We start from the raw sequence: 26,208 nt of genomic DNA, 5'->3' as shown, positions 1-26,208 counted from the left end.
TTACGTAACCGAGCTTTATTTAGAATCTTCAAAGTCATAAAATGTCTCATTTTACTGATATACGTAAACATACAATCAGAAGGTTTAATTGCTTTTTCCCTTGCACAGAAATAAAGTTTTAAACAAACCAGAACACCTCAACCCAGACAAGCGTAATGCAAATTTAATTATCTAACTTGGTCCTGTACATACAGCACACGCTTCTCCGCATGGTCACTGGTTTATCAATTAGTTGCAATATAATTTTTGGCAGTAATATATTCAACACGCAAAGTGCAAATTACAAGAAGCAGAAAATGTTCTCTCTCATTCTGAGCAATGAGAAGTGCAAAATACCTCAGCCCATAAATTCTATTCTTTATGTATACGAACAGTATGTGCATAATAGGCTAATAAATAGCTGTGTAAAACTTCATAGATTAAATGTGGCAACATCTTAAAGTAGGAATGCAACAGTTATAAAAACATAATCAGACAGAGGAATCACTACATTTTGTTCATAAATTCCATACAGTATTTCTGTGGGTACCTCTTCACATTTCACCTACCCGCCTTTAACTTCTGCATACCTTGGATACTTTTGCAACCAAAGGCAGTTTGTTAAAAACTCTCCCATTTGCTACATCTGGACATATTTCTGTGCATCTACAATCAAGGTTCCACTAACACTTCACTTGGCAAATCAAATAGTGCAGTGGGAATCCATTGAAAATGGGACGTCTCTTCCAGGCACTGCTAATGGAATACCCACTAATTGTTCCAGCAGGCTAAATGCACTTTGTGATTACCTAAAGAAAACTTTTCAATGAAAGAAGGAAAACCGTTTCAACGAGAGCTAACCACAGCTTGCTTCAGTGTAGTTCATCTCGCTTCAGTACCTATTCTTTTACGTAAAATAGGGAAATATCCACTGTAGATAAAACATGGTGGGCAGCAGTACCTTTAACACAAACCCTGCACTACTCAGTTTTTATACTGCAGATTTTGAATCTTCTTTCCACTTAATTCCAGGGATTTTTCACATAAAATGAGCAGCCAATTTTGACACCACCACCGCCACCTCCCTCCCCCTTAATTTCTCCCAGCTACATCATCATTATAAATTATACCAAATAGTCCCAATCAGACTGGGCTGCTTCCTCTAAAACCCTAGTGTTCCTCTGGATAGCAAGATTAAACCACAATGACTTGCATTGCCATTAATCTGCCTGCCAAATTCATTTGCTAAATCACTAAGGCCACGGTCATATAATCACTGCAGGAATGGCTGCGACACGTAACGAAGTTGCTAACTTTTGGCTGAACGTTCCTGCATCCCACCTCCACCACGCAGAGCGGGACAGGCCTTGGGAAGGCTCCTTGTCAGCTTCAGCACGCTCTTGCCTGGCTTAACTTAAACCAAAAAAATAGTCGGGGGCTTCGACTGAGCCGTCCGACTCGCCGGACTTCATCTTAAACTGCTGCAGCGGTCTTCTGCAGCGATCATCTCACTACTGCCTGGTATTATTTGGTATTATCCAAAATTGAACTCCAGCAGCCCCAAGAGAGAGGCATCCTCTGTGATCCGTGAAAGACTTTTCCTGCACTATCTGATCCTGGGGAGACTCTTGGAAATGTAAAACGGTTTGCTAGTTCGGATTAACTTCATCTAGCCTTAAAGACAACGTGCAGAGGGACCGCTCACCATCATTACTAGAATTACAGGATCACATTGCCGAAGCAAACTTTTTGTCTTCATTAAAGTTTCAGGATGAACAATTATGCTGCAACTTGGCACAACAACAACTGCCTTTGTATGCAACATGCCTGGCATATATCAGCACATTTCTTCTTCTTTAAAAATATAATTAGAATAGAACAAGATAGGTTGTTGTTGTTCATGCTGCCTAAATATCTGAAAAGGCTCAAACATTTTAAAAGCCTAAAAAAATAGATTTCCCTCTCCCCTAGTTTATTTTTCATGCTAAAGGCTGCAAATTGACACATCACAGTAATTACCTCTGACTAACTTCCAGAGACCTACCCAAAGAGATAAACATGAGAAGTTCACATTTGACTATCAGACTTACTGTGCCGAGCACAAATAATTTCCCAGAGGAGAATTTGATATTTCATCATTTGGAACAGTGGTAATTTAATTACATTGCTAATGTTTTCTGGCATACTTGAAAGGACAATTAGCATAAGTAAATCATGAGTGAGATGACAAGTCACTCGGCATTTATTTCTGCTCATCAGATGAGATCAGTTGATGATCTAAATTCTCTTTTGTGTGCGAACTGATTCCAGGTTCAGCGATTGTAACTGGGGTTCAGACTAGTGGGGATAAACTGATGTATAAATAAACTAAAATGGATATTGTTCTTTGAAGTTTCTTAATTAAACTTGTCCAGAGAAACCTCAAAAGCCACCAGAAGTAGGAGAGGGTGGGGAGAAAGGATGATAAATGCGGAAGGCTAAATGAAGCTCGAGATGCACACTACCCTTTCTGGCAATGGGGTGAATACTAATTCCTTTTTGCCAGGGTTTGCTTTACATCCTGCTCAGGGCTGAGCAGTATTATTATAGCTCTACTGATGTTCTAAAATAATTGTTTTTATCTCCGCAAGCGCAATGACATTCATGATAACACCGTTAATGTTACAGTTCCTTTCTGGCGCTTCAGAATAGCTACAGCTTGCTCATGAGTAACACCTTCCAAAGCTTCCCCGTTAACTGCTAAAATCTGATCACCACGCTTCAGTCTGCCATCGTCCGCAGCTGCTCCCTGCAAACGGCAAAGTGATTCGTTAGCGGCTGGTAGCACGGAGCCCTCCCGTCTCTCGTAATGCTGATGGATGAAATGAGGAGGGATGCAGCACTGGAAATCCCACCGTAACTGGGTGGGGGACATGGGAAGTGACAGTGCTGAATTCTCCCTGAGAGCTTCAACCCTCGCTCATGGCTGACCCCGCTTACCCAACCCTGCACGGTCTGGGGCAGCGCGGGCCGGTGATAGACCCCTGGGAAGAAGAGAATCGGCTCATCCCTGAAAAAACTGCAGCGTAAAGACTCATTCTGGCTTTTCTGATTATGGAGAGGCTTGTTGAAGCAGCGTTTAAATGTACTCCACAGCCAGTGCTGAGAAATGGGTTAAAATATGGGGAGGGAGCGGGACGCAGAGCTCATGCAGCAGAACAGCCCGGGCACTGCCCCAAGCCCTGGATGGAGCTGGGCTCCGCTGAAGGTCCTGAGAAGCTCCCACAGAGCTTTAGAAATAGCTGTTCTCCTCCAGAGACCTCAGTGCAGCTCTTTTACCTAAATCCTGAGCCCTGCCCTGCCCAGGGGTCAGCTCGTGGTGTCCGTTTCTGCTCCGTGACCCCACCAGTGACTGCAGTGTATTCTAGCTTCCACTTAGGGTTTCTCAGCTGTGCTCACATCTAGAAACTTGTAAATCTAAGCATCAGTTTAAAGAAACAGTATCTTCCCATGTTAATAATTGCAAATTTTAAGAAGACCAGCTATTTGTGGTTTGAGCCCCGGAATCACAGAAGCAGAGGAGACATGACTTCTACTCCACCTTCAGACAAAGTTTTCTTAATTATGTCATCTACCCTGCCAGATGTGCTGACACAAGTGACAGCAAGTAGGCACGGGACAAGCAACTGTGTGCGACTGACTGTGAAGTTACTTTATGGGAAGTATCCCTAATTCCCACTGTTTTCCTTTCCTCCCCCCGCATTTCCAGAACTCCCTTCACACGGCCATGCCCGACGTATCTTGCTGGCCCACACTGAGCACATTTCTAGCACGGGAATGGGTGGGAAAAGGGGCACTTCTCCCCCCACACTGGTGGCCATTCTGGGGCTGTCTGCCTCGAGGCTGGGCTGTGCTGTACTATGTTTTTTCCTCAGCCTCGGTGGCCACAGCCACGGCTGTACCTGGCTGGGACCCCCAAGTCCTCCCCAACACTCAGGGTTGGGGTCAGAGACGGGCCGAGACGGCCGCGCCGTGAGCGGCTCCAGCACGTGGGACTGGAGTACTCATGGAGACGCACGAGAGAGAAGCTGGAAGCAAGGGAGAATAACTAAAGCCAGCACCGATGCGTGAGCCAATTCATTATCAAGCTACAAAGTATGGCGTTTTCCTATTTCGGTGTTTTTTCTCATTGAGGTGACTACCTGAGCACAGGAGCTTATTGCTGGTTTTCCAGCTAAAGCTCAGCCACAAAGATACAGCATCTCTGCAACTGCCTCCTCTTCTGTACAGTGGGAAAAGTGATGCCTCCATACCTCTTGGAAGCCTCTTGGAGATTTACAGATATAAAACTGCCTTATAAATATTTTAATGTATAAAACCAAGTTTCCCAAGTACACAGAGCAATTTTGCTGAGATAAAGCATCTTGTTTCAGCCATCAGTAATGTGAAATATAAACTGAGAAGCTGGCTGTGAGTTCTGGGTCCACTTACTCACATCAATGCACTTAGACAGCACATTTTGCTTTCTACTACATAATATATTATCCAAGCCAAATCTTAGGTTTACTTTTAAAGATAATACAGAAAAAGGGAGGGGGGAAAAAAAAAAAGATACCTTGGCAAATATAGTCTTGACATAAATGGGCAGGTCTCCATGGGGACTTCCATACCCCCCTACAATACTAAATCCCAGTCCATCAGAGCCTTTCTCCAAAGTAATAATCTTAGGCTGAGGTGCTCTGAAAACACAATAAATACCACTTAGAATAGCAAAGTCTGTCTCTAGGGACTTTATGCAGAAGGAACACTTACAGAGATATTTATCTGTCAAGAAGTTTTTCATACAGTCACAAACCATGACTCTTGCCCTTGCACTGAAACACACTCCTGCACAGCCCAGAGTTCAAACGCTGTTCTGTATACTTCAGCCCCTCGCTTTGAAAATACTTATTTTTAATAAGAGCTCAACAAGAGCACTTATCTCTGATGCAGAAGTGAGACTCCCCTCATCTGCAGTCGCTGCACGTATGTAAAGGAGAGTTTGCTTTCTTACCAGCCAAGCTGTCATCTTTAGTCTGCATAAGTGGCAACTGCAACAATTTCTTTACAGCATGATTTTATTTTATAACTTCAGAGGAATGAGTCTAATAGACAGGGTGCAGCCAGGAACACTTGTGTTTAGCCTCAGCTCTGCTGCAGGCTCTTTGGGCTGTTTTCTAACAACCTATATTTGACCTGCATCCCTGTGCCTCGTAACCCCAGAGGCTGACTCCAGAGCCCCTCACTTAGTGCATCGCTTTGAGCCTGACCTCTCTTCAGGGGCTTTTACTGTCTACATTGAGCAAAGGAAGATTTTTGGTGGAATTTAGACCACTCACGTATATATCCATCTCGAATTTGAAAAAGTAATTTCTACATATTTGGAAAGAATTATTATGGACAAAAGCTGTTCGGCATCTTCCACCTCTATAAAGGTGTAGCCTATGATGACTAGTATCTAGCCATTTCTTTAGGAAAGAACAAATGCATATGCCTGCCTAATTCTGCTTCATATTTTCACATTCAAATTTCCTTACTATTTTGATATGAAAAGAGAACACAAATCCTTTTATGAAGTAAGCAATTCTCCTTTGAGAGCAGCAATAAAAACAGTATCTCACATGGTAAGACTAGAGAATGCAGCATAAATAGCTTAACTTTTATACTCAAACCCCCTGAGGTAGGGCAGCAACTTGCATCTCAGCTTCTTAAAATAAATATAATGAATCAAAGAATGAAAATGAAGAACATAATGAAGCTAATGAACCAAAATGAAGATCAAATGAATTTCAAAATGATAACTGGAATGCTATAAGCTACCCTAAAAAGCACACAATGGAGAATGATGCATGGCCATGGGAGGGCTAGATCTCTAACTTCCATCACCATACAGAAGTGCTGTAAGTAGAAAATTTTTTAATCAGACTTTTTCGATTTGTAAAGCTAAAAAGATTCAAAAGACAAAGAAAGTTCTGGGACATGTTTTGAAACATTTGTCTCTGATACCAGGCTTTTTAACACCTCTTGCCTTAGTCTGCCAATGACAAATTATTTCAAATTGCTACGATCATAACTCCTTTCAGACAAGGAAGCCAACAGACAAGGGCAGAACTGTTATGTCAGCATAACACGTTAGAAAAGAAAGGAGACAATTTTTTTTAAAATGTCCAGAACTAGTGCCTGGAAACACATTTTGTGCTTATTTACTCAAGCAATTTCTGTCACCAGGTGAAGATGGACACGCGTTCATAATCAGCTTGGAGAAGGTCACAGTCTTCATTTTAAAGGTGATGGAAAATTAGAGAGAAAAGCAACAGGAGAGTCCTCCTTCACCACCCTAGGCTTTTCCCTTGCATGGTGCATAGAAATCCACCCCAGTTGTGCAGACTAAGTATGAACTTACTCGGGATCTTCAGAAGGATGCTCAGAAGAAGAGTTAAGGTTGCATCCTGCAGACATGCTCTCCAGCTGGGTAGCAATGGCACTGATGTTCGTATCAGCCACAACCTAAACAGAAGGATGCAATGAAATACTATGTGGGTTCACTTAATACCAGACGTCTTGGCTAATTATACAGAAAATAGCTGATACATCAGGAAAATCGGTTGCTGAAGCTTCCTCTTGCCTTTACATGACTATCACTCAGATGCTGAGCAAAGGAGAACAGTCTCTCTGGATAATCCAGAGAAAGAGGTTACTTTGTCAAGGAAATAGGTACATCTCAGAGTCAACAAAAGGTATCCAGAATTGGGCTTGAAAGGAAAGGTATCCCACAGAGAGCACCTTAGCCTTTGACAAAATACAGAGATCCAAGGGACTGTTGGGCAAATGCCCTGAAATACCCCAGACTGGTTTGTTTGCTGAGCAGGGAAGAAATTAATCCTTGGTTTCAACTCTTCTGCAATTTCCAGCATGAATCCAACAAACTGGATTCTTAAACTTCCCAGTTCTGGCTCCTGCACCGTTCTAAAGCCATCATGAATTGCCACCACACAGTAATTAATAGAGTTAATGACATTTTGACAGGCTGTGGGGCAGCAAACTTGCTCAGGCTTTTTAAAGCAACCATATCAATGTTGTATACGTTAAGTTACAAATACGACTGTAGCCGTACTGAGAAAACAGTTACTCGCATGCTGAGGTCTGGGGTTTGCCATTCACAGGCGTTTAGCCTCATAAGGATAAAAGCTTGTAGCCTGCAGGCCCAGTGGGATTTATTAAACACAAAGTGTCATTGCCCACTCTAGCTTTTTTTCCTAACCTTTCATTGCATGCTAATTTTCTATTCTTTGCTTTTTCTGGAAAAAATTCGAGGAAACCACTATGAAGTGATTTGGATTTTAAGTATTTACAGCTGAAAGGACATCAATTTCCTAACAACTACATGCCATGGTTATCCCCTAACTCCATTTCCTTGTGATGAGATGTTCTTCTCTGCTTGACATTTACTGTACAGCACAGGAGTTCGGCTCAGAGACAGTGAGAAATACCCAGTAAGTATATTTTCAATATTTCCTCTAGCTATCTATGGCCTTATTTTATCAAAATTAACAGGTACTTTTTCCACTCCTTGCTGTGAACATGGCTTACGGGAAATGTCCCTATTTGAAATAAAAAATCCATCATATAAATCCCCCGTTTTAAATGAATGCTCACAATTCTTCCACAACAGTATCTCCCTCTTTCTAATCACTTGGAGCCGAGAGGGTGGTAGCATTTTCTAGGAAGGAAGATTAGTTCTCATGCAAATTTTGCATCCCAGGACTCAGGTTCTTGGATGCCCTAAATGAAGGGGTCCAGCAGACAAGATAGCTGCACCTGGCTCAGCCAGCAAAGACACCGTTAAGTTTTCCTTCCCGTTGCAGTAGGGGAAAGAGTGCCAGCCAGTATTTGTCATATTTTGTTGTTAAATAAAATGAGGGCAAAATAAATCTATATTCAAAAATCTTCAGTTGGCAGTAAGAACGTATCAGAGTTCAACAACCTTGTAAAAAAGCTTCCCCTTATCTCATTACTACACCTGCAGAAAAGAAATTAAATTAAACCAAAGCATCAAAACAGCCGAAAGGGATGATTGTTCCCCTGAGACCCTAATCTCCCATTTGCAAACAGCATTTGCAAACTCCTTTACCATCCTTCCCAGGACGTACTGATAATAAGCCTTTCCACCCCACTGAACGCAATTATCTGACCTTTCAAAGCAGTTTGCCATGAAGTGGTTTAACCTGATAATAAATAGAATTACTTAATGACACATCAGTCATGATTATCACAGCGATAGGATTATTCCATTTAGATTGCTTTTTTTATTTCTTTTTATTAAAACAATCTGGTGATTGAGAAGTACCTGCAGTTAGCATGTCAGGTAACTATCACCACGCTTACGGCAGGGCTTCGACACTAGGCCCTGCTGGTATTAAAATATAACATCCCACCTTCACATAACACATTTTTAATAGAGGAAAATAGACTCTATTCTATCAGAATAAACCTGTATCATCTGTAAAAAGTATTAAGCCCATTTTAAGCTAGACAGCAAAAATGCAGAAGAAAAACCATCAACTGACAAACCCAAAGACATTTCTAGAAGAACCTCTTTGTATATGCGAGCGACCAACTGACAGCGTGCTTCATCAGGAATATTTTTAAATACATGATGAGGTGGAATACGCTGTATTACAGCTTTCAAGATTAGCAATTTTGGGTTCTGCAGCAAGCTTTCATTTTCTATTCAGGGAATACTGTTGACACGAAAAGTGAAATTACTCAACGTTAGTAACAATATGATAACTATAATTTAACAGAAAATTCTCAGCTGGTGTATATCTGTGTATTTCCTTTGACTTCAATGGAACTACACAAGTACACCATCTGCTCTGGAACTGGCTCATCACTTACCAGGTCAGCAGTTCATGGACAGACAAAACAAAGAATAAGCAAGTCTAAAACTAAGTTTATTATAATTTCTTTTTTTTTTTTCTTTTTTTCCCCATTTTTTATAGTTACATTTGTGTTGTAATGCAAGCAAGAAGCTTGCAAAAAATCTCTCAAGATGTGTTCCAATCCAATATGCTGTGATGATAAAGAAAATTAGAGTAGATTTTAGTGGTACGTCTTAAGCTTGTTTTCCAATTGTTACAATAATTCTGAAAATGAGTAGTATTTTGAATTCTCTCTGGCAAGTATTTTTCCCATTTCTTTGTGTAAACATAAAAATAAACTAAAGATGAATATAGTGGCAAGCAGCAATTAGAACCAAAGTGGCAGAACATGTATAAACGCGGCAGTGATAACACTGGTTTTTCTCTCTTGAGTGTCGTTATTCATTACCTGTAGAATAATCTATTCTAGGCAGCACTGTCTTAATGATGATGCTATCATTTTTACTAAATACTGCTAGCATTTCTTTCTTCTATCCCTTTCAAGAACAAGGAAATTAACACTGTGGGCAGTTTGGTCACAGTCTAGTTACATGCATACACACATATACACATACGTAATTTCTTGTTCCTAGTTAACTTCAAATTAAAAAAAACTTGCAAGCTTGTTGATTTATCATGTGTAGCAACAAGTTATTTTGTTCTCTTTGTTATGCTTTTATATAATCATGCTCACAGCCTGTATGAATGGCAATAAAGAATTTTTGAATGAAAATTATTTCTTGCTTTCAGTCTGTGTAATTCCCATCAGCAAGCACCCTGCAATTCTGTGATGCCTTGTGCCAGTGATGCTTAGGGTTTTTTTTTTCCCCGAATGCCATTTATCTACCCTCATGCAGCTGCATGTTCAATTTATCACCATACCTGCAGGATAATGCTCCCATAAGCATTCTTTAGTAGATTAACCGCATCTGCATGAGACAGCCCATCCAAAGGTTGCCCATTAATACTGACAATCCGATCTCCAACCTAAAAGTACAACAGTAATGGAAAATTACTAGCATTAGGGAAAATTAAAATTAAGAATGCTTAAAATTCTCGTGAACTTGGCACTGCACAGTCATGCTTCTCTTTTGCAGGATCCCTTTTGTGAGAATTCTGCATTGCTAGTGATCATTTACCATTCTTCAGAGCAAGTACAATACGGATTTTTTAAAAATAACAATGCGATCAGAGAGACAAAGATGGGTTGTAGTTTACTATTTCCATTTGCAAGCAGAGAGAGTGAGATTTTCATTGCTGTCCTCCCACCCAGAAAGGATTCATTTGTGTTCATATGTGCAGACAAGTTCATATTCTTACAGATTATGTATGCACATGCTGCATGCAGTATAGGAAAGCAGGCACTTCTGATATTAATCTAATTAACCTAGATGATTTCTTCTTCTAATACATAAAAATGATCTTGACCCTGGCACTTAGTGCTATTGTGTAATTCTATTAGAGACATGGCATGAATGTAGCAGCATGTACTAATGAATCTCATGGGCCAAAGCAACCTTATGTATCTGCATAATAAGTTCTTTTCAATACTAATGATTCCTTACAACTCTCTGCAAAACTGAAAGTGTTCACCACAGTCAGTCCTGGAAACCCACATATCCTGTGGGTCTGATATAAGTGCCTTATTTTGGCATTTCTTTATAAGGGCCTTAAGATCAAATAACTAACTTCCAATCTGGTTTCTACCTGGTTTGAGCTCTAAGTGATGCCCAGTCTGCAGTCCCCAAAATGCCTGTGGTTTCCAGAGAGCCTGTTGCTGCCCTCCCTGGGTCTGGATGAACATATACATTCAAAGACCACTGCAAATGCATTTATGTTCTTTCTCTTAACGTCACTTTTCCAATGTGGGCAACAATTGCCATTATCCCAAGATGAAATATAATTAAAAAGGGAAGAGAAGGGCAGGTTTGGGGTTTTTTGGTTTTGTTTTGGTTTTATATACAAAGAGGCAGAGTAATCTATGAGACATTACAAAGTGATGGCATACACAGAACTGCTTGAGGCTCCTTCTCTGTGGGACACATGGCAGATGAAACAGGAAATATTGAGAGGACCCCTCTACTCACTCTGAGTCTTTGGGTACGTGCAGCCACACCACTGGCTTGAATCATAGCAATGAAGATGGGAATATCTCCTAATGGACTTCCCTTCCCTCCTGCTATACTGATACCAAGTGCGTCATTTGGTCCCTAAAACAAAGCAAAACAAAACATTTGCAATTGGAGCAACTTGTAGAGGTCATTGTTCAGTGTATAGCAATAACTGACTCATTTGATTTATGAAAGAGGGAGAAAATAGATAGGTTTGACAGACACACGTATCCTCACACACGCAGGCCCCATTACACAGGCATACATCCAACAACCTATTGCAAAGGTAAACAATCCAATTTTACTTCTGAGAAACGCTACAAAAATTAACAACTTCAGTTAAAGGTGTCAGGTTTTTGAATTGATAGAAAATAACTCACTGACCCTTGTTATCTCCACAGTCCTTGGGCCCATATCTGCTCCTACTAATAAAGAAACAAACAATTAGCTTCTGTAATTAAGAGATAATATAATTAAGAGATAACACTGTCAGGTGACAATGGTCCCTTGCTGCCTAGTCAAGAGTTATCACCAAGCAGAAGCGAAGCCTTCCTGTGCCAAACCAGGCAGCGCTGCTCACGTGAGGAGGATGGGATTTCTGTTTCACCCAGAGATGAATACGGATGTAATCACTCCGGCTGACGGATGCCACCGTGACACCCATTGTAGCACAGCGGCTGCTCACCACAATCTATTGAATAGCAGCACTCTGCCGGCCTGAAGAAAAGCCCTACTGTGCATTTCACTCAATTAAAGATTGGCTTATTATTCATAAATCACAGTGTCCCTACCACAAGGGGTAGGGCACACGGCTGGTCTGAGACTGTTGAGGTTCCATTGATTTCCTCTTCTAATTTGTGCTGTATTAGTAAATAATAGGCAGCCAGGAAGTCTGGCTGGCATATATCTAGCCATATGACATTTAAAAATACTCAAAATATATTAAAAAAAAGAAAAAAAAAAGAAAAAAAAAAAGAAACAAGAAAAAAACCAAGAAAAAACCCAAGGAAAAAAAAGGGGGGTCACTTCAAAGGAATCATTCAAACTGGGACCAAACAGCCTAACAAGCTGATGGTGTAGTCACGTCCTGGGCTCCGCTATACCAACCCCTAATTCTACCAGCTTTAATTAAACTATTTTAAGAACCTTTTAGAAGGCAGGCAGAATTAGTCTCTTTCAGAAGTTAATGATTCTTAATAATACGTATCGGTATTTCCCACTGCCACGCATGTGTGCTTGTGCAGATATCTGCTCTGAGTACCCAAGGCAGGATTGCCGAGGTGCTGCGAGGTCCGCGGCAGCGAGGAGCCCAGCCCCAGGGACGCCGAATCAGGGTGTGCAGACATGCACTCTCAGTGCTGCAGGGCCCTTCAAAATGGCACAAGGAAGGCTGCCCAAAAAGCCACGCACCTCCTCTAGCGCATGCAAACTGGCAGAAGAAACGTCTTGTACTTCTGCCCACGGTCAGACACGAGCAAAGGCTACCAACTTCTGACGCAGGTCAGAGCACACAAACGAGCAGACTCTCCACAAGCTACTGCAGGTTGTAGATTTAGCACTTGCTAAACCTGCAAATTGCAAACTGGGCATTGTGACTTTCTCGTTACAAAACACCCCTTTATACACTCAAGAGCAACAAAGATATAAATGAAGTGGTGGCAGCTTTATTCCCTGAGAAAACTGTTTCTAATGCGAGAACCTTGCCTGTGCTAAGCCTCTGACAAGGGCGTCGGGGAATAGCGGGGCGCAGGAATTCTGCACTTAAAATAGAGGAGCCATTACTTTACTGGTAGACATAAAAATAATGTCATCTGCTGGAAAGCGTTCAGGTCTTAAAACATCAGTGGTACGTCTTCTGGGAGGCTGAGTAGGAAAACCAGATTCAAGTATTCAGTTTTGCTTTTAAAACAGCACAGATATAAAGCAAATAACACGCAGCTATTCTGACAGCCACCCAGTTTATACCTGAGTTTCTCTGAGACACATCTGCTGAAGATCTTTTTGTGCTGACAAAATTCTGTAAGGTAGAGAGGACCGGAGCAAGCGCAGGGTGGAAGTGGCTATGGACACTCTGTTGGCTCGCCTGAAGTTAAAAATAAATCAAAACCTGTGAGTCAAACCCAAACGTTCACTTTAAACCAGTTCCTGCAACATATGGGTGCAGCTGTGCTCTGTGCCAACCAGACTGGAAATACCACATCGGCCACGCAAGTGCAAACCCCTCCAACTTCATTTCCAAAGGGGGAACCTACCAAAATCCATCCCCGAGTTGTAGGCGCATCCGTAGCACTGCTCACTCCCTAACGTGCATACCTAATGCCTACGTTGTTCAGGTCTGCTCTAGAGGGCTTAAGGAAGGAGGATTAACCCCCTCCTTTGCTTATTCCCAGTGTGTCTCCAAACCTGAGAAGGGGAGATGATGGTTGCTGCTACAGCTTGCGGGCATCGTCCCCACGATGCACCCAGCAGGCACCTCACTTACACCCATCTCGTTACAGGGCAGTAATTTACAGGCTTTATTATTTTAGCTGAATATACTGTCTGATTACAAGGTCCTGTAATTGACCCCGCTCCTTTCATTTGACCAAGAACCTACTTTTATTTCCAGAATAACATGCCAGGTGACAAAAGGGAGAGCCTCCGAAAATAGCTGCTTGTGCGTGTTACCAATTCTTGGCCATCCATTTCCAGCCCTCCTTTTCCCTATATCCGTATCTGGCTTTATCTTCAGACTCTGCCCCTCGAGGAAACATCATTATCAATTTAGGAAATGCGTCTGAACGACAGGTTTCACCAAGGGCCAGACCTTCTCAACTAAGCCGCCTTATACAAAACAAAGATCTGGTCTATACTTCTCTGCCCACAGCAGAGCTTTTTCCCTCTAAATGCATTAGGTGGTGAATCAAAAGCTCTGGCAGCATTTATCCTAACTGACCAGCGTGCAGCTGTCAGTGATGAACAACAGGCAGAGCACAATTTCCACCTCTAGTTGCCAATTCATGGGTCAGTTAACATAATTTGCAACGCGCATGAAAGAAATCACTGTCCTGCACCACAAGGCTTATATTTCTACTGTTAAAGGTATGCAACGAACCAAGAAAAAAGCCAAGTGAGGACAAAAGTTCTGGATGCTCTTGGCCAGCAGCTTCTAAAACATCGCTCGCAGTTGTGCAAATCATTCAAGCTGATTTGCTGTATTATCTGCCAATATTTTTATAACTCTTGGAACAGTTTTGCTGAGAAACATTTATTCAGTTTTCAAAATTACCAAGTCACTTAGGAGCAGTGAGATGAAGACTCTAAAATGACTCTGCATTTAGAACAGCAATTAAGATTTCTTGTATTAAAAGAAATACAGAAATTACCAGGTTCCTGTAAAAGCCTCTTACGCTACAAAGAAAGGAGGATGACGCTGTTTGATCTGACTTTCTACCTAGAATCATGTTAGATAACTATGGCATTTTGCTTCCCTTTCAGCTGTGAGTTTTACACAGTAAAACTGGGTGGATAATTTTTAACGGTCACTTTTTGATTACATTGCTCTTGCTTAGGCTAGCTGTTGTTACAATGACCAAAAAAAAGTAATACTCAAGACTGCTGCCTTTCCTTAATGCAATCAGTATAATTTCCCTCTGTTATTTCATTTCTCTTTGCCTGCTGCATGCAGTGCAGATGTTTCTCCAATGATATTTAGTCATTATTTTTAAAGCTGGGCTTAGCCCAGCTGTTCCCGCATGGCTTTAGCGCTTCCTGATACCTCACCCACCCAGACAGCAGGCTGGATCGCTGCTGGCCTTTGGAAAGTTAGGAAATCACGCCACATGCTTATGATTTTGGCGCGCGTTTTGGGTTGTTCACGCACGACATCAAGGACAAGCCTCCCCTCTTACTGACCTCCTTAAAAGCATTCCTGCTTTAACTTACGTCACCCCTAAGCCTCCTACGGCTCCTCCTCTCCGTTTCCAAAACTAAGCCCTTCTTTTAGCACTCGTGGCGGCTGGGCTGGATCCCACCGGTGTGCAGCCTGCTCACACGTCAGTGTGAGAGGGAGGTGTGTGGGCAATGTTCCCCGGGTCCCTGACAGCTGCCCCTGGGCAGAGAGGGGGCAAAATACTCCATGGCAATAGCACTGCTGCGAACCACGGCTTGTCTCGCTCGGGGACATTGGCAGCTTAAACGTCATGGCAAAGCAGTCAGTCTTTGGAAGGAAAATCCATTTTAAAAAAGTTTTCTAAGTCATCTTGCCTTGTTTTTCTCCCTTGTAGTACTTGGACTTTAATACTAATGGTATCGGTGTCCGAGCTGATTGTGGGGCACGGGGAGAGGGGAAAAGCCCTGCACTGATTGAAAAATGAATTGTTGTCCTCGCTTCAGGTAAAAAGCAAGTGAAGCAGGAAATTGCTCTGTGTTTTCTTTGAGAGCAAAGCAGCTCTCATGTGGTTCTGCCATAAGATAGGCAAAGATACAGTTCAGTTTCATTAACTTATTTTGATTGACAAAACAGCTGCAGAAAAGACATTCAGCATTTTTTGTAGGTCTAAAAAAATTTCTGGACATCATCATTCGAGAAATATATTACATATTTTTGGTGTGTCTCAGGAAGACACTCCTTAAACAAAAAAATACATTAACTAGCTCTTCTACTTAATCAGCATTTCAGCATGACACTTACTTTGCAGTTCAGCACAGAAAATTATGGCGATAAAATATTTTGTTCCACATCCTCAGCAGTAAGCGTCTGTGGAAGGACTGAGCCTCACGTGCAAGCCTGTGCACTGTCCCCGTGCCTTGCCCTTCACAGCTCCTTTTTATACATATGAATTTGTCACTAACCTGACTGTTTTGAGATGTTTTCCGTGATGATAGCCATGATCCAGCTCGCAGTCTCCCAAGCTCAAGATGTACTAGGCCTTGGGCACACTTGGAAAAAAAACCACAACGTACAGCATTTAAGTAGACATATGATATTTCACGCTCTCCTGGAGAGAATTCTGTTTATATTCAGCACTACAACTCCGTGAAGAAAACCACAAGGAATGCTCAAAACATTAACATTTGTATTTAGACAATACAAAAAGTGCCCATCCCTGGATTTAGGTTTATCCTGAAGATCTATCCTGGTTGCTGATGTCAGTATGAATCTTCCTGCTGGCGAACTGTAGATGGCCAATTACTCAATAAAAATAAACAAAAAGCCCCCAACTCTTTAACAGACGATTGCCAGAAACAATACTCATGAAAAACACTTCAGAGGAAAAATGCTGCAGAAAAGGGTGAATTTAATACATATGCATTCAACTTAATAATGTACACTCATGTCACCAATTTCCAATTCTTAAATAGGTAAACTTTTGGCCAGGTACCAACCCCAAATGGAAAAAACAAGGAAATAATTAGCCTTTCCCTTCAAGAACAAAAGAAGTCATATGCAGAAACACTAGTGGTGACGGCAGGGAAAAAACCCTTGTCTCCAGATGCAGTTTTGAATAGAAATGGGTCTGCAGCATCGCTCCCACCCGTCCTTTCATCCTTGGTAGAGGCTGTCGGGCCCAGGAGCCGTACGGAGGAGCTAACATCAGGCACTTGCAGCCAGGCCGTCCCCTGCCCTCTCCTCCGACTCAAGCAGCCACATGCTTTTTAATGGAAAAAGGCAACTTTTTCCAGACTGTACAACTTCAGAGTACAGAATCACTCCTGCAAGATGGAAAGCTGTGCAGAAACAGATTTAAGCTGCCATTTTATAGCTGCAGGTTAGTGCAGCAAAGCCAAAGGCATTTGATTTCAGTTCTGTTTTGTATGCCACTCAGGTTTCCAAATATTTTTCTAATGTATGAAATACACAGTTGCATTTTCAAATAAATGCCTAAATACTACGTGTGTCTTTGTTTTCTCTTCTTCACATCATCGCACTTCTAAATATACATGGAGAAGCAATTTTAAATGAATCTCCCAAAGTTATTTCAGATGAAATTCCTGTGTATGTGTAAATAGCACTTCAGGATAATTACCTTGCATAGTGTCAGTAACTGCAATTCAATATTTAAAATGTATTATGCACTCACCTTAAGTATGGTGGCAACGGTCTCTTGTGAGGCATTTCTCATATCCTCTCCATTTACAGACAAAATCTGATCTCCTTGAATTAATCTTCCATCTAGGTCTGCAGCTCCTCCTTTAACAATGTCAGAGATAAACACTCCACTTCCATTTCTAACAATGCAAGAAGCATATGGCTAATTACACAATGCAATATTCTTTGGGAGACCAATTTAGATTACTTGCATTTAAGAGACATTAAAAGAAACCTGTGAGCAGAGGAAGAACTAGTTTTACATCCCATTCAACCGTCTGAGTGTAAAAAAATCTTTGAGTTTTAAAACCAAGGCACGTTTTGCTATATTTAATGCTGTCTTTCCCCTTGAACCGTTAGTTCTGACTGTATGATCCATAAAGATTCATGAAAAATACCACTTGTATGAATAAAAAGCCAAGGATCGGTCTAAGATGGAGTTAAACTATCTCCTGATGTGCCTGATATGAATTATGCAGCCTCAGATTTTTTTTCTGTATTCCCCCTAAAGGTTCAGCTCAGTTTCTTTTCTAGAAGCCTGGAGGCCCCCAACAGAAGAACAGGGAGAAGTCTGCAGAAAAGACTTTTATAGTTTGCACATGAGTTATGCAGAAGAAAATCCAGCTTTGTGGCTGTCCGCCTGCAGCGGGCAGCGAGGCTTGCGACAGCAGCAGGCCACGCAGATGAGGGGAATGTATTTATTTATCAGCTCCAGCCTCCTCGCAGGGGAAATCCCCTCCCGGAGGCCGCAGGACCCCTCTGTGCTGGCCCCAGCTCCTGGGTGCTCGCTATGGGGTCAGCTGGTGCCAGCTGCAATGCCAAGATTTGGCGTTTGGTATCCTTCACCCTGAAGGACACACCACTTCACAGCCTGAATTATACCTGGGTATCATTTAATTGACTTCAGAAATTGGGCTACCTCTAAGGTGGAAATCCCCACAAGCGAAGCACTTAGTACAGAAAGTTTTGCACAGAAGCAAACGCGGGAGGGCTGGAGACTGCGATTACCATCTGTAGGGTAATTTACATAAGCTAAATTAATTACCCAACCCACAATCTGCTCACAACACCTGGGTTAAACATCGCCACTCTTGTAAAAAACTGCTGTGGAAACTTTACTGACCATACGCAGTCAGGATAATGACATGATGATTTGTAATTGAGAAAATAAATTTTTTTTGGCAATACACAAGAGCAACCATATGACTCTTATGCACCAACGCTGAACGGGTGCTCGCCAGTGTCATGCCGTAAATCTCTTCTAGCAATGAAAGATTAAATCTATCAGTGCCCTGGTTCGAATGATCTAATAGCAATGGTTTAGAAATACATCAGTAAAAAGTCACATTTTATTAAGCAGCTGTTACCTACCAACATATCTCAGATTGTGCTCTGCACTCACAGAACCGCTGTCTGTAGTGTTGTGCAGTCACTCTGATATCGTTCAGGATTTGTGTCTAACTCGGACTCTTACCTTCCACTGACACCGGTCCCTTTGAACCCGAGGAGGAGCTAGATCTGACTCACAAATCCATTTGCAAAGGCATATCCTGCTATTTGGAAAGAGGAAGGTTCCCCCCCCCGCCCACATTTTGAAATCAAAAAAGCCACGGTTAGGGCCTCCAAGCCCTGAGACACAGCGACGCCGAAGCCACCAGAACAGTCAGCTCCTGGTTCTGGATGAGCCCGCTTGGCCACGCTCCCTCCAGGAGGGACACCCGCTCCGCGCCGCACGCCGGGAGCTCTCCCGGGCAGCGGCAGCCTTTACTACACAGGCGTGTTGCCGTTCTGATAGAAGAGCCGGGACCACAGCCCCACAGCACCCTTGAAGATAGTTAGATACAAAATTCTGTTCCTTGTGGAATTTTTATTTCATATTCCATTTAATGGCTACAGCTGTTCATATGGCAAAAAGCAAAATATTTCTCATTTGAAGTGCAGTCTGGTCAGAGAGACTCTTACCGTTTTCCAGCTATGCTGAGCCCTAGTCCTCGCCCCGTTTTCTTTTGTATATCTACATAAAAAATCTCCAAGTTTTCTTCATCTTTGTAATGCGCTTCATCTCTATAAACAACCAACTGCACCTTCTGGGGCGTCTGTCTCAGCGCAGTGATAGCTTCTTCATGGCTGGCATTCCGCAGATCGATCCCGTTCACCTGAAATAATCACTGTTTTCTTTCCAAATGACATGTATAAATGATCTTTTCATCACACCCTACACTTGCGTGACAGGACAAATTTGTCAAATTGACACGCCTTGGCACTCTAATTTAGTGCTCCCATTTCCAGAGGGCCAAGCTCCTGGATCTCCTACTGAGTGCAAGTTCGGTGCTTTGTGCCACTGCCTGGAGTAAATCACAATAATTAAAACATTTTGGCTTGTAAGTTTTGTGGGTGTTCTTCCCTTCTTTTTAAATGCTGGAACCTCAAACAATGCTTCTTTCTTACGACTAGACAAAGTGGGACGTGCTCCTTTGAGCTTCCTATATCTCTTACTGCTCAGATTCCTTCTTCCCCGGCTTTGCAACACTGTCAAGCCAAAGACAGAAGGAATCAGAAACATTAGCAAATGGCAATGGCGAAGCCCAGGCAGGACATATTAAATGGTTATTTTGCTTTGTTCCAATAGATGGCACACAAGACCGCTCCTGGAGCACTCAATTACGTTTCTCTTACAATAACCTGAAAATGTTTTAGCATTTTAGTAATATCAGACGGAACAAGAAGTTCTCATTGAATGCTCAAGTATTAAAAAAAACACTGTTGCAACTTGAAACTTAATCTCCTAATTTTGCCAAGCCTTATCCAGAGATACCCTTTAAGGTGTTTGCCAATATTCTGTTGACAAAATCATCCTTTATTTCTTAATACCAAAAAACATCAATGCTTAAGTAATTTTGAAGTTTCTTTAGGAAGCAGCATGAACTGTAACTGAATAACAATACAATGTTAATCCACTTACATAACATAATAAGTTTTAAGGCAATGAAAATATTGCTCAGTATTTCTAGATATGCAAAGTTATAATCATACTTAATTTTACATTAAGATAATTAAGCCTAACCTATAGTAATTATATTATTTTGTACTAATTCTGCACACATTTATTTGTATACTGCATTGGTATTCTTTTCTCGACAGAGGCATCTACATGCGCTTTATCATACTAATCTGAAACTAATTCAGAGCCATCTTTTTGATTCATTAGTACGGCTTTTAAAAGCTGAAATAATAACAATATTATGGCACACAAACATTAGCGCTTTCCTGTTTGGCCAGAGAAGAATTAATTAACCTTCCCCATTTTTATCCCCTAATTATTGTGCTCTGTTAATACACAGTTATTTATAAAATGAAAACAACATTCAGCCTTAACACTAAAAAAAATATTTTCAGTGCAAGAGCTGTAAAGACAACTCCCCAAGTACCCCTCGCTATTTTTCTAACCCTACACACCGAAGCCTTAATGGCCATGCTGGGAATTTGTCCTGATCTGACAGCTAGACACTGCAAGCAGCTGCGCTGAACCCCTGCCTGACGCAAGTTTCATTTGCAGGCCAACACTTCTTTCTTAACCCTTTCTGTCCTCGATTTCCATGCTTGTCTGCGGGAAAAGCGCTATATTTATTCACAGAGAGAATTCTGAGCGTTCACCAGTTTTATGAACCGTGGCCCGAAGCAGCCGGTAGCTCCCCCAGCAATGCCGCACACGGGCACTGTGAGTTTTTCCGCAGGAGCGGGAACGCTCGCAGCGATGCTGCGGCCGCACTCGCCTTCTGGCCCCACGTTCACCCAGCTCAGCACTTCGTTTGCGGGCAGCACAGAGATGCTGGAGCAGCGGCGGTAGTGCAGGCCTCCGAATGAAAGATTAAACAGATGAATAATACTGAGCTATTGGACATGACAGCTGAACTATGTAATTCGAGAACTGCCTTGCTCGATTAAATTTAATATATTCTCAATTTGTACCTTCAGTTTATATGAATATATAAGGAAATGTGAATTTGTCAGGACGTTCTTAGTGACAGAAAAGAAGCTTCAAGTACAGATCCTGCTCAATGATCTCACTTTCCTCTACAAGAAACCTATGCCGCATTGAATACAAGTATACATGACAAAGATACAAGCAAGTACATACATGGAGAGACTCATTTACCTCCAGAATTTGATCGCCGGCCCAAAGCCTGCCATCTCGGGCTGCTGCCCCTTCTTCATAAACTTCATGGATCACTATGGCGTCCTGCGGGAACAGGGGGGTGGCATGAATCCTCCCTCCCAAAACCCCCACAAACTGGCAGCCACGACCCACCCCACACAGCCCACCCCTCTGCAGTAACAAGGCACAGCGCTCCATGTCGGGATAAGCAAGACTGTAACATGGATTTTTTTTTTTTTTTTTTTTAATATTTTGGGATAAGAAAATTACTGCCATAATCAAAATACAGATAGCTAGTAAAAAGGCAAAAAGGATTTTGTTCACCACTTCAGGGTAGTCTTGTCTAGAGCTTCTTAGGCTTCCATCACTTTTACACATTGGCATCAGCAGTATGTGAACTCAGTGTGAACCACTGTATTAATATCGTCTACGTTTTATTATATTATTTAAAACCAGATTCTTTGGAGCTATGAATATTTTTAGGGACTTGGCATAGAACTCAGCTTTAAGCAAGAACTGAATGCCTTGTGGTAAATAGCGCTGGTTAAATCTGTAAGAAATGAAATCCAGAAGAAACGAACAATGGCAAATGTTAGTTTATTACTGAGGTTGGAAAATGTAGGCAGTGGCAGATGTAGCTTCAGGGAAGGTTTCAGTGATTTAATCTTATTGCCAGCAATAGATGTCCCCAAAGAAAAAGCATTACAAAGAACATACTGTTCTCTTGCTGGTGCTTTCCCTTTGCATTGTTCTGGTCTGTTTCTTTTTTTTTTTTTCCTGAAACAAATAGGTGAACATCCTGCTGCAGCGCTTCAGCTGCGGTCCTGACAGCTAGCGGGACGGGACGCTTCACTGTGCAAAATGTGCTCCCCTCTCCAATGTCACCGGCAAACACCCAGCCTCGGAGCAGAACCGGCTTCGCTACGAACTCTAAGACGGCTCTGGATAAATACGCAGTGATTTTCAATTAGATGTGTAGGTATCGGATAACCCATTCTCAGACAAATACACCCTCCAAAACCGCTCTGGTTGTGAAGTTCCTTCACCAGTTTGACGTACAAGTCAAAGAGGAGACTTTCCGCAGTGTTTGCAACAAAAGGCGGTGAGGTTAGCAGCGTGTGAGCCCTGCTGTGCACCGCCTTCCTGGAGCAGGAGCAGGAAATAGCTGCTGGGGTAGAACAAAGTACCTTCGTGTTTTGAAAACACTGTTAGATACTACATCTCTCATCACCAAGTTAACTCCCCCCATGTTGCCTTGCGATCCTTTCCCAGCACACATGGTGCATGTTGAACAGAAAGAAAACTCAAATGCCCTTAAGCTAATGCTCTGATCTAGACAACATTGAGAGCATTATTCTCTTTCATTCCCACTACACCTTATTTAATGATGTGGACTTGTATCTACAGCCGCTCTGCTGCTGCTGGAGCACAGCACCACTGTCACAAGCTTCCTCTTTGATACATATGCACCAGTCGCTGAAAAAAGCCTGAAGGATTTTAATCACAAATGGATTACAGCTGATACAAGCATCCCAGATGGGGGAAAAAAGATTTCAATCTACATAAATGAAGGCAAAATACTATGAGCTGTGTACCAAGGTAATTAAGAAAATCAAAAGAATGGTTTGATTAAAAAAAAATAAATATATATATATACACCAGTGGCAACTGCAAGGTTTTCTTGAAATAACTGAAAGAGCTATTACCAGTGGAACAGAGTAACACGTGCATGTCCATCTCAGCAGCGCTGCCAAAATCCTCTGCTATGTGTCTTAGATTGTCTCTCAGTTGTGGGGTTTTGGTTGTTGTGGGTTTTTGTTTGGTTTTGGGGGGGTTTTGGGTGGGGTTACCTTTGTTTTAAAAATGATCATGTAACTCTAAGTCAACACAAGAGCCTTTTGCCTGGGTGAAAGCCAGGAGGGTGACAGTGATGTATATTTTTTTTACCTGAGGCTGATCACGGGTAACTCTGAGAAAAAGCTGAGCCTGTGGTTTAGAACTTCCATAGCACACTTTACTTTTAGTTTTTTAAACACTTTACAAAGGAAGGCATTTAGAAGTGGCCAACGAGATAACGCAAAGTATCGACCAGCTTGTTAAGACAGCATCATTCAGCTAGGACGCACTAGGGCAGTGGATGAACATGAGTTTCGGTAGAAAAATGGCAATGTGACCGTGTAACAGCAGACTGGGCACGTACACATGATGGTCAAATCAAACACTTTCATACTGTATTTAATCTGATAGTTCCTAACCTCTGAGCAAGGAGCCTTCAATCACATTTCTTTAAGTTTGTTTTCCATCTGCAGTTCCTTTAAAAACGGTCAACAAACTGGAGTTACCAGCTCTTCCCAGTGCTGCATTATTAAATTTAAAACTGCACATACCTAAAGCTCAGATTCAGGAACCACCAAATGTTATTAGTTTGAACAATCTGCATCATCTATTTGAAAATGCAACAATTCAGTATTACATTGCGGTTCCTGCATGTGTTAGAAGCCAGAGCTAGAACTAAAAATACATATGGCATGAAAAGGTACATTCCTGTTCGGTCTCTGCCTACCCCTAAGAAGGAAACATCTTACTGACCTGCCAAAGCACTGTTTTTCTTAAATAGTTTTTTTTAAAGTACTGTAGTTGAATCAGTCTTATCAAATCGATTAAAAGGAGAATGAAGCAACATGTCCACGATGTACTGTAAAGATTTTTAAATAGTCCATAAGCATAAATATGAGAGTCTTAACTTCCTTAGCTGGTAAACTACGATAAATAGACATCTTTCCTTTGATACTTCTGGGATCAGCTTAAAGTACGTTTAACCCAGAAGTAATCTTTTTCCATTGGATCTAGTGGGATCTGGGTAAGACTCTGCTAGTTTTGATCATCCATGACAAATCACTAAAAACAAACTACTGAGATTATTGAATATTTTTAATTACATCAATATTTTAAAGACATTTATGCAGCGATGAGCTGTAATGTCACACTCCAACCACCTAAGCAAGCCCTAATCTGTAATGACTCTATTGACATGCTATGGATTTAAGCTGTGACACTCCTCTCAGTGCCTCAGAAAAAAACCAGCATCTATCATGACTAAAACAATACAAAGCATTTGTTTAAAGGATGGGTTTTGGTTACTGAACATCTGCAGATACTGCTCACTAGCTTCAAATTCAGTTGCATGCTTGATATCTCTGGAAGTCAAGGCCTAAATAGTTCAAAAATCAATCAATCAATCGAGAGGGAGGGAGGAAGGGAAAGCGGTGTCAATGTTCATCTAGAGGTTGTGAATTCATGGTGGCTCTGGACAGATTTTCACTTCCATCCCTCCCCATCTCTTTTCACTACCAGTTTCATATACATTATGGCACTCCATGATATAGCTTGGCAGAGTCGCAAAAACTGTTTGTGCAGAAGGGGGAAATAAAAACACTCTCATATCAAGAACACTGTTGTTTAAAGAAAGATACCCAGCTGCTGAAAGCACATACTTCATAAGGTTTACAAATCCATTCAACAAACTGGAGCTTTAATCTGTGTATATTTTGACAAAGAATAGTTTGGGACCATTATACAAATCAGGAATTAATGCAATGTTGAACATTTCTTGTATGGGACAGAAGGATGCAGAATGCAGCATATAAACAGCGTTTTTCTGTGCTAAACAAAGTCCATGCTCGCAGGTGTATACTTCGACTATCCGACCATAAAAACACTGAAAGACAAAGTAGAAGGGAATTTGTCTGCTACTGCTCAGGTTGCTGTCCTGGGCTGAATAATGCTTATATTGAAGGCTATTGAAGGGCCTGCAGTTCAACGAAATGCAGCTGAATGCACTGATAACTATCTATACTGCACAGCTAAAAAAATCACCTGCAAGCCAGCATAGTTCCCAAACATGGCAAGAGCATGCCTGATTCGTATACGATGTGCACCAAATCTGTTAACAAGTGGTAATGCTTAACAAAACCTGCCACACAGTATATTAGATGGTATTTTCTAAGGTTCAGATTTGAGCTGTGGGACAGCTACCCCCCTCACTCTCGCTTTACCAGCAGAATACCACTGTGATGGCACAGTCTTCTTGAGCAAAGCGAAGGCACACGAGTGACAACTCTCACACTGACTCTGACAAAACAAGGTTTTGGCTGTGGAAGAAAAGGCAGACAAGAAGAAAAGTTCATGGAGCCTCTTGGTTGACACCTTGAAGAACAATATTTGTGCAGAGCGAATGGCTACTGAACAGTGAGGGCAAGACAACCTTATGGAAATTAGCACCCAATCTGAGAATCCACTTACGGAAAATACAACTTGTAAAATGAGCACAGCATGATCTACATTGCATTGCCTTCTATCTGAGGGAGGGGAATAGCCCTGAACTCTTGGGGAATTGGATCTCAGCTCCCCCCCAAGCTGTGGATATTTTTTCTGCTTGATTTATAACAACTTCAGAGACCCAGCAGGGGAAGAATATCACACTCACCCATCAGCAGAGATCACAAATAGAAATGCTAACGTTAAGAATTAAATTCAGTAAGAGTGACAGCTTAATTTTTGTATCTTAAATGTCAAGAACTGCTATGGCAGAGACCCCAGGCAATGACCACATAGCACCATCCTGATTGAGCCTTTGGGATAAAGGTGGTAAAGTCAGCTTCCTATTCAGGAAAATCACTGACCAAGCGAACCTTAAAAGCCTGCAGGACCATAAACAGTGGTGAGAAAGTCTCACAAGCTGTCTGGCTTTAGGCTTGAACTGCTCACACACTTTCTGCAAGTTTATAGCTTCTGAGCCAGTCTCTCTAGTGTTTCTTTTCTTCTGTGCAGCTGTTCTTCAGAAGGACAAGCAGCAGGTTTCAATGCATGTGCCCTCTGCCACTGAAAATCAGCCCCAGACTGTTATTTGCGAAGCTGGGAGTAGAGGGCGGGAGAGTAAAAGGACACAAGACA

General features: G+C 41.8%; 1 protein-coding gene across 11 annotated transcripts in view; it reads right to left on the bottom strand.

Annotated features, from left to right (window-relative positions):
* Positions 1–26,208, bottom strand: part of PATJ (PATJ crumbs cell polarity complex component) — a 156,869-nt gene continuing 130,661 nt past the window's right edge. For 7 of the 11 annotated variants that reach the window (XM_030031663.2, XM_041127545.1, XM_041127549.1 and 4 more), the window contains 11 exons: positions 21,256–21,339; positions 19,062–19,255; positions 17,092–17,239; positions 15,863–15,949; positions 12,995–13,112; positions 11,414–11,454; positions 11,006–11,128; positions 9,801–9,905; positions 6,401–6,504; positions 4,574–4,697; positions 1–2,767 (listed from right to left, as the gene is read on the bottom strand). In XM_030031663.2, coding sequence (XP_029887523.1) covers positions 2,621–2,767; positions 4,574–4,697; positions 6,401–6,504; positions 9,801–9,905; positions 11,006–11,128; positions 11,414–11,454; positions 12,995–13,112; positions 15,863–15,949; positions 17,092–17,239; positions 19,062–19,255; positions 21,256–21,339 — 1,275 coding nt within the window. In that variant the 3' untranslated portion in view covers positions 1–2,620. The remainder of the gene's footprint in view (positions 2,768–4,573; positions 4,698–6,400; positions 6,505–9,800; positions 9,906–11,005; positions 11,129–11,413; positions 11,455–12,994; positions 13,113–15,862; positions 15,950–17,091; positions 17,240–19,061; positions 19,256–21,255; positions 21,340–26,208) is intronic. The other 4 variants (XM_041127546.1, XM_041127552.1, XM_041127550.1 and 1 more) reach the window with 3 other exon arrangements.

Source organism: Aquila chrysaetos, chromosome 12, assembly GCF_900496995.4.
Source record: "Aquila chrysaetos chrysaetos chromosome 12, bAquChr1.4, whole genome shotgun sequence".
NCBI lineage: Eukaryota > Metazoa > Chordata > Aves > Accipitriformes > Accipitridae > Aquila > Aquila chrysaetos.
This window is presented reverse-complemented; position numbering and strand designations above follow the sequence as displayed.